General features: G+C 42.3%; 1 protein-coding gene across 1 annotated transcript; it reads left to right on the top strand.

Moving 5' to 3' along the window:
- Nucleotides 1-355: 355 nt before the first annotated feature.
- ARL14 (ARF like GTPase 14) lies at nucleotides 356-1,504 on the top strand. The gene has a single exon (XM_069973843.1). The coding sequence runs from the start codon at nucleotides 395-397 to the stop codon at nucleotides 989-991; it is 597 nt and encodes a 198-aa protein (XP_069829944.1). The 5' UTR covers nucleotides 356-394; the 3' UTR covers nucleotides 992-1,504.
- The last annotated feature ends 7,898 nt before the right edge of the window (nucleotides 1,505-9,402 follow it).

Genomic DNA, 9,402 nt, shown 5'->3' on the forward strand with positions numbered 1-9,402 from the left:
TGACAATCTTATATGTTTCTACATGTCATCTATAATTGAGAAGATAACCTGCCAATCCCTTCACAATGGATTCATATACTGATCAGCCTGATCAGTAGCTAGAACAGCCAGAAGCATTGCTATTTTAAAGTAAACTCACCTTCTTCTATCAGTACCATTTTCATACATCACTGCATTCTCACATACTTTGAACTTTGATTTCCTTATCGATCATGCTTTATTACTCGTGACAGTCCTACCTTTGTGACAAGCAGTGGACATTAAACCTTCATAAACAATACACCTTTCTACTTACTGATAAGACAGGCTATAAGTACCCAGCCAGCACCGCTAAAATTCACCATGCTAAATGTATTCTTCCCCTTTTCTCCAAAACCAATAGTAAATACAAGGCATGGGCTCATCAGGATCTAGTCACTCCAAAGCTAAACAAGCCAGAATCCTGCTACTTGGCTTGGACGCAGCAGGCAAATCTACTGTTCTGTATAAATTCAAGTTTAAGGAGCCCTTTTCCACTATTCCAACAGTAGGATTTAATGTGGAGATGATTCAGACTGAGAAGCACTTGCAGCTAACTATATGGGATGTTGGAGGCCAGGAGAAGCTGAGATCACTCTGGTGCTACTACTTCGAAAACACAGATGGACTGGTCTATGTGGTGGACAGCACCAACAAGCAAACTTTGGATGAATCAAAGAAACAGTTTCAGCTCCTCCTCCAGAATGAGATGATAAAGAATGTGCCCGTGGTCGTATTGGCCAACAAGCAAGACCTGCCTGGAGCTCTGAATGCTGATGAAATCACTCGAAAATTTAACATGAAGAAGTATTGCTGTGACCGGGACTGGTATGTCCAACCATGCTGTGCCATTACTGGCCAAGGACTAGCTGAAGGGTTCAGCAAAGTGACTGAATTTGTCAAGAGATCTAAAGAAGACGCTCTACGGTTCACCAAGCAGAATGTAATACTTAAAACTTCTCGTAAAGTATGAATGCTCTTCTATAGTTCATGGACAATTAACTTAATGCACCTTAAATGTGAATCCCAGCACAGTGGCAGATTCATCATTCTGCAATATAGAAGAAATGGATGAAAGAGCCATGAAAACAGTTGAGAAGTGTTATTTATGATTTATTGTCTCTGCATTCACAAGAATGCAATACATCTCTGTGATTTAATAAGAGACTATAGGCATATACCTACTTACACACCTACAGAACTAGAAGCCTTACAGTATTAGGGGACAATATGTGGGACATATGTGACTTTCGGGATAAGTGAAGGATATCGCCAACTTAAGATGCAGACTTGGTGCTATGTGTCGGAAATGGAAAGTGTAGTAGAGCATCACTATGTGCAGTCCATTGTAATTCTTACAATCAGTATTTTGGATTTATAGAATATGTTATGCATTGTTTTATTTAGATTTAGCTTTCAGTACAAAAAAATATAACCTTGTAATTACATCATTGTATTCTAGTAAATCCATATTTTTCTTTCATCATTTTTTATCATCTGGTTGTTTTCCATGTTTTAAGTGACAGTACATAGATTTTTATTTATCATTTGACTTTAGCTCTGTATAATATTCTAAAGCATTGTAATGTTAAAGATAACCTGGACTAAGCCTTACCTTTCTATATCCAGATGTGCAGCAAACTGGAAGTTTTAGTTTACAGGAAACCTAAGCAGCATGAAACTCAACAAATGGGAGAGTCAGCTACCACGAGATCCCAGTAGCAGCAATGAGCACCAGCAGCAGAAGAAGAAACGATAATTCAGTGCGGCGAATGGGGAAAACTATTTTAGCTTTATTTGGTAACAGCATAAGATTTCTAACAACATGGACAGGAGACTAAGATGCAAAGATGCTAAAATAGCCTTATTCGCTAGCTATTATAGGCGAAAAACATCTTTGTCTACTGTCCATGATGTTTGGAATTTTATTCTGTTACCAAATAAAGCTAAAAAAGTTTTACTCATCATGTTGAATTGTCATTTGTCAGCATGAAACGTCTAACAGGATCTTTGTGAATAGGCCTGATTTACTCTGAAACATTACAGCATTACAGAAACATCATAGCTAAAAGATGAGACGGGAGTCTGATTTAAAGACAAGGAGGTTGGCTCTATGCTGGCTTCTCAATGCTCTACTGGGACAGGTCTCTCCCGATACTAAAATGTACACAGTGAGAGACCTGACAATCCAGCCCTGCAAAGTAGGAAGCCTGCTTGACCTGACCCTGGCAACTGACGTTGTCCACTTTGAACAATCCCTTTGGTCCCCTGGTCATAAGTTGTCAGAAAGAAGTGTTTGCCTGGTGTACCCCTCTAATTATGGACATATATTTCATGTCCTTTAGTAAATTTGGCCTGTCAGGTTGTGCAATAAATCTGTCCATACAAAGAACAGGTAAACACTACAAACTTACCTATTTTTACACAAATTGTCTTTTAGTCCATACAGTTACCATCAAATATTTGTCCATTGCCATTGGTAAACTCTCCCCACTGTGTACAGGATATATATGATGCTGTTTTATGTGCACTTTTAGATTCTGTCTTCCTAGGACTCTTAGGCCACAATAGATGGTAACATTACCATGCCATAGTGCAGTAGCTGGCAGCATGCATGCTTGGTTACTTGGCTAACAGTTAACATGAGGAGGTTCCAGCACCCACGAAGTTCCAGGTACAGTGTCTGTGCACTCGTATCCCCAGCCTAAATTTCCGTGGCTAAGGAATGTATAATAATATGTTAGGTATCTTAAAATGTGTTTGGGCATCGTAGGTTTCTTGTATATACTGCAATTTGTCTTGTACTGCCAAACACTACTTAACAGCATTCACTATGGTATATTGAGTGGGTCCTGGTCTTGAGATACAAGACGCTCCTTCCCCCCACTTGTGAACAGCAGATAACAAGGGGCTTTCTATAGCTAAAGGCCAGAGTACAGCAGCAGCTCCTCACTGTAAGTAGGAGCCATAGCATTACTATTATAGTACACCCAAGCACAAAACTGACCCTCCTGGAGTGTTTTGAGTAACGTTTGTGTGAAATAAGGCAAGTACAGATCTTCTATTTCAACCAAAAGGGCTCTGAAATGCATAAATTATGGGAAAAATTCATTAAACCTTGTCCAAAGGAGCAGTGGAGTAGTTGCCAGCTAGCTAATACTGCACGGAGGTGACCACAGCCTCTTCACATAAAGCCATGCCCCTTTCCTACAAATCTGCTGCATTTGTCTTTGTCTGTATGTGCATTTGTGACCATATACATACAGAGAAGTAAAGGTGACCATACATATCAGGGCTCCAGATGGCGACCAAAATGGTCGGCAATGCGACTGACATATTGCAAATGGCCATTTGCAACTGGCCCCGGCAGCGGCGCGCTGTCTCTTTAAGGACAATGAGCTGCGCTGCTGCCTTCTCGCGTGCTTCCCTGACCTCTCACACAACCTTGGCTCCGCCTATATTCTTTAGCCAATCGCGTTTCTACCCAAACTCATGACGCAATTAACCCCTTAACGACAAAGGGCGTATATTTACGCCCTGTTGCCGTTAAGGACGTTCAGAGCGGGGCCGCGCGGCAACCCCGCTCTGAACCGCGGCGGTCCTGGGTGCCGCTTGTAGCCCGGGACCGCAGGTATTAGCGGGCACGGTCCGATCGCCGTGCCCACTAATACAGTAATCAGATGCAGCTGTCAAACATGACAGCTGCATCCGATTACCGGATTCAGCCGTTCCCTGGGGTCTAGAGGAGGAGATCGCTCCTCCGGGATGTTATCCCGGAGGAGCGATCTCCGTTTCTGAAGCCGGCCGGGGACCGCTCCAAGATGGCGCCGTCCCCGGCTCGGCACTCGTTTACTTCCGTCTGCAGCAGCCGGAAGTAAACGAGTGCCTATCTCATGGATCTCTGCAGCATATCTATGCTGCAGAGATCTCTATGAGAGATCAAAGTGTATATACTAGAAGTCCCCTAGGGGGGCTTCTAGTATAAGTGTAAAAGTTAAAAAAAAAAGTGTCATTATTAATAAAAATCCCCCTCCCCTAATAAAAGTCTGAATCACCCCCCCTTTTCCCAGGTTATAAATAAAAGTAAATAAATAAATAAACATGAAAAATTGTAATAAAAAGCGATCAAAAAGTCGTATATGCGCATTCAAGGTACCGATAGAAAGAACACATCATGGCGCAAAAAATGACACCTGACACAGCCCCATAGACCAAAGGATAAAAGCGCTATAAGCCTGGGAATGGAGCAATTTTAAGTGACATATATTTGTTGACAATGGTTTGAATTTTTTACAGGCCATCAGATACAATATAAGTTATACATGTTACATATCGTTGTAATCGTAACGACTTGAGGAACATATATAACAAGTCAGTTTTACCCCAGGGCGAATGGCGTAAAAACACATTTCCCCCAAATAAACAAAATGCGTTTTTTTTTTTCAATTTCACCACACTTTGAATTTTTTTCTGGTTTCGCAGTGTACTTTATGCAAAAATTCAGCCTGCCATTGCAAAGTACAATTAGTGACGTAAAAAATAAGGGCTCATGTGGGTTTCTAGGTGGAAAAATGCAAGTGCTATGGCATGGCCTCCCTGCAGCATCAAGTGTCAGCACGTCAGGGTAAAGAGCCGGGGGGTAACTATGGCTGCACTGGGTGATATATATATATATATATATATATATATATATATATATAAGTGTAGGGCAAACTGGCTGCAGACACTGGGAGATAGATATATGCACAATTATTATTATCAGGGTTCCTCAGGTGTCTGTATTGTAGGGGGTCACTTGCATTAGTCACTAGGTGAGAGATATATCTATTTATATACACATCTTGTGGGGGGTCACTATGGCTGCAGTCATAAGTCTAGCTCAGTATGTATAGACTGCACAGTACCACTTCCCTCAGTGTCTTTATATATAGACTGCACAGTACCACTTCCCTCAGTGTGTATGTATAGACTGCACAGTACCACTTCCCTCAGTGTCTGTATATATAGACTGCACAGTACCTCTTCCCTCAGTGTGTATGTATAGACTGCACAGTACCACTTCCCTCAGTGTCTGTATATATAGACTGCATAGTACCTCTTCCCTCAGTGTGTATGTATAGACTGCACAGTACCACTTCCCTCAGTGTCTGTATATATAGACTGCACAGTACCACTTCCCTCAGTGTGTATGTATAGACTGCACAGTACCACTTCCCTCAGTGTGTATGTATAGACTGCACAGTACCACTTCCCTCAGTGTCTGTATATATAGACTGCACAGTACCTCTTCCCTCAGTGTGTATATATAGACTGCACAGTACCTCTTCCCTCAGTGTGTATGTATAGACTGCACAGTACCACTTCCCTCAGTGTCTGTATATATAGACTGCACAGTACCTCTTCCCTCAGTGTCTGTATATATAGACTGCACAGTACCACTTCCCTCAGTGTGTATGTATAGACTGCACAGTACCACTTCCCTCAGTGTCTGTATATATAGACTGCACAGTACCACTTCCCTCAGTGTCTGTATATATAGACTGCACAGTACCACTTCCCTCAGTGTGTATGTATACACTGCACAGTACCACTTCCCTCAGTGTCTGTATGTATATACATTGCACAGTACCACTTCCCTCAGTGTGTGTGTATGTATACACTGCAAGTTGCAAGTTTCCATGTTGAACGTTTTCAAACTAAGAAAAGAGAGAATCTAAAGGAGGAGGATGCTGCCGTGGCCTCTGCACACAGTAAGTCCCATTTAACATAACATTAATTTTACATGTTTTAAAATGTTGGCAACCAAATATTCTATTTGGCGCCTAAATTTTTCAGGTTAGGAGCCAATGGCTCCTAGGTAAATGTTTTAGTCTGGAGCCCTGCATATACAAAGAAGTAAAGGTGACCATACACATACAGAGAAGTAGAGGTGACCATACACATACAGAGAAGTAAAGGTGACCATACACATACAGAGAAGTAAAGGTGACCATACACATACAGAGAAGTAGAGGTGACCATACATATACAGAGAAGTAAAGGTGACCATACACATACAGAGAAGTAAAGTTGACCATACATATACAGAGAAGTAAAGGTGACCATACACATACAGAGAAATAAAGGTGACCATACACATACAGAGAAGTAGAGGTGACCATACACAGAGAAGTAGAGGTGACCATACACATACAGAGAAATAAAGGTGACCATACACATACAGAGAAGTAGAGGTGACCATACATATACAGAGAAGTAAAGGTGACCATACACATACAGAGAAGTAGAGGTGACCATACACATACAGAGAAATAAAGATGACCATACACATACAGAGAAGTAGAGGTGACCATACACATACAGAGAAGTAGAGGTGACCATACACATACAGAGAAGTAGAGGTGACCATACACATACAGAGAAGTAGAGGTGACCATACACAGAGAAGTAGAGGTGACCATACACATACAGAGAAATAAAGGTGACCATACACATACAGAGAAGTAGAGGTGACCATACACATACAGAGAAGTAAAGGTGACCATACACATACAGAGAAGTAAAGGTGACCATACACATACAGAGAAGTAAAGGTGACCATACACATACAGAGAAGTAAAGGTGACCATACACATACAGAGAAGTAAAGGTGACCATACACATACAGAGAAGTAAAGTTGACCATACACATACAGATAAATAAAGGTGACCATACACATACAGAGAAGTAGAGGTGACCATACACATACAGAGAAGTAAAGGTGACCATACACATACAGAGAAGTAGAGGTGACCATACACATACAGAGAAGTAGAGGTGACCATACACATACAGAGAAGTAGAGGTGACCATACACATACAGAGAAGTAAAGGTGACCATACACATACAGAGAAGTAGAGGTGACCATACACATACAGAGAAGTAGAGGTGACCATACACATACAGAGAAATAAAGGTGACCATACACATACAGAGAAGTAGAGGTGACCATACACATACAGAGAAGTAGAGGTGACCATACACATACAGAGAAGTAGAGGTGACCATACACATACAGAGAAGTAGAGGTGACCATACACATACAGAGAAGTAAAGGTGACCATACACATACAGAGAAGTAGAGGTGACCATACACATACAGAGAAGTAGAGGTGACCATACACATACAGAGAAGTAGAGGTGACCATACACATACAGAGAAGTAGAGGTGACCATACACATACAGAGAAGTAGAGGTGACCATACACATACAGAGAAGTAGAGGTGACCATACACATACAGAGAAGTAGAGGTGACCATACACATACAGAGAAGTAGAGGTGACCATACACATACAGAGAAATAAAGGTGACCATACACATACAGAGAAGTAGAGGTGACCATACACATACAGAGAAGTAGAGGTGACCATACACATACAGAGAAGTAGAGGTGACCATACACATACAGAGAAGTAGAGGTGACCATACACATACAGAGAAGTAAAGGTGACCATACACATACAGAGAAGTAGAGGTGACCATACACATACAGAGAAGTAGAGGTGACCATACACATACAGAGAAGTAGAGGTGACCATACACATACAGAGAAGTAGAGGTGACCATACACATACAGAGAAGTAGAGGTGACCATACACATACAGAGAAGTAGAGGTGACCATACACATACAGAGAAGTAGAGGTGACCATACACATACAGAGAAGTAGAGGTGACCATACACATACAGAGAAGTAGAGGTGACCATACACATACAGAGAAGTAGAGGTGACCATGCACATACAGAGAAGTAGAGGTGTTTGCGGCCGCACAGAGGGGGGGATTTTGCGCTTTGGGATGGTTAAGAGGGAATGGAGGTGCTCAAGCTGTTGATTGTATGTAGGGGGGGTGGGGGTGCACCGGAACAAGAGTGGAGCAGACCTATACACAGCAGTGTCCATGGAGACTGCCATAGTATATACAGTGCCAGCCCTGGTGCTGTGTGTGCAGACACTGCAATGCCACAGTACATAGAGTCTGTATATACTGTGGCAGTGCAGTGGCTGTATATACTGTTGCTGTCTTCTCTATGTACACTGTGCTGGTCCTGCTGCTGTATACACAGACACTGCACTGCACAGCATATACAGTGTCTGTATATACTGCGGCAGTGCAGTGTCTACTTTGTCTGTATACACAGCACCAGAGCTGACACTGTATATCCTGTGGCAGTCTCCTCTATGTACACTGACATTGCACTGCTACAGTATATGCAGACACTGCATGGTGCCTCCATACATTTTCTTTCCTTGGAATAGTTATATTATTGCTTTCACTGCATGTCTGTTGAAAGAGCCCCCTGCGTGTTGCCGCACTGCCCAACTCAGGATCCCTTAGGCTTACAGGTGGTTGTGCCGGTCTGCTTTATCTTTATTGAGATATATACAGCAGTGTTTCCCAACCTTTTCCACCTCAGAGCACCCCTTAGAAATAATCTCCCCCAAAGCCCTTTATAGTAATAATGCCCCCATCTGCTGTGCCCTTCATAGTACTAATGCCCCTCCTCTCTGCTGTACACCAATGAAAAAAACCCATCATACTCACCTAATCCAGGCAGCTCTTTTCCATCTTCTGGCTCCAGCCTGTGAGCCGCAAGGATGGATCTAATCTGCCCCTTCTAATGATTACTAGTGGAGCGGGCTGGCTGGATCTGCGCTCTGGTGTCGGGCCAGCGCTCTAAATGGCCTTACAGGACAGACCACATTAAAAATGCACTGGAACAGTGCCAAGGATGAAGGTAAGAGACTTACCTTTCTCCTCAGTGCCCCATGCACAATAGGGAGCTATCAGCAGGTCAGATTCATCTAACCTGCTAATGGTTCCCAGAAGGAGGGGCTTCCCGGGACATCATTTTTTTTTAATGGAATTCAATGGAAAAACGGATGCACACACATGCATCTGTTTTTTGCAAAAACGTAGTGTGAACCCAGCCTAACACTTACTGAGGGTTCTGATTTCTGGTTCATAGCACATCATCCATGCATGGACCATGATTATGGAACATGTGAACCCACCAACACAGCTCAGATTTTAAAAATGGGGCTGTGTCCTGAAGTGGTTAACCCCTTATGTACTGCAGTGTGTAAGTGACCCAATGTTTACTTACATGCTGCAACACAAAAAAAGGGTTAACAAGCAGAAGACAGAGATCTCTGCATCACTGCACTGATAACCTCTGTTCTCCAGCTGCCAATCAAGTACTAAAGGAAAATGTGCAGAGCAGAGGTCAGGGGTTATCAGTGCACCAGCAGTAAAGCATATATATATATATATATATATATATATATATATATATATATATATATATACACACACACACATACATACATACATACACACTCAC

Source organism: Dendropsophus ebraccatus, chromosome 6 (genome assembly GCF_027789765.1).
Source record: "Dendropsophus ebraccatus isolate aDenEbr1 chromosome 6, aDenEbr1.pat, whole genome shotgun sequence".
NCBI classification, from domain to species: domain Eukaryota; kingdom Metazoa; phylum Chordata; class Amphibia; order Anura; family Hylidae; genus Dendropsophus; species Dendropsophus ebraccatus.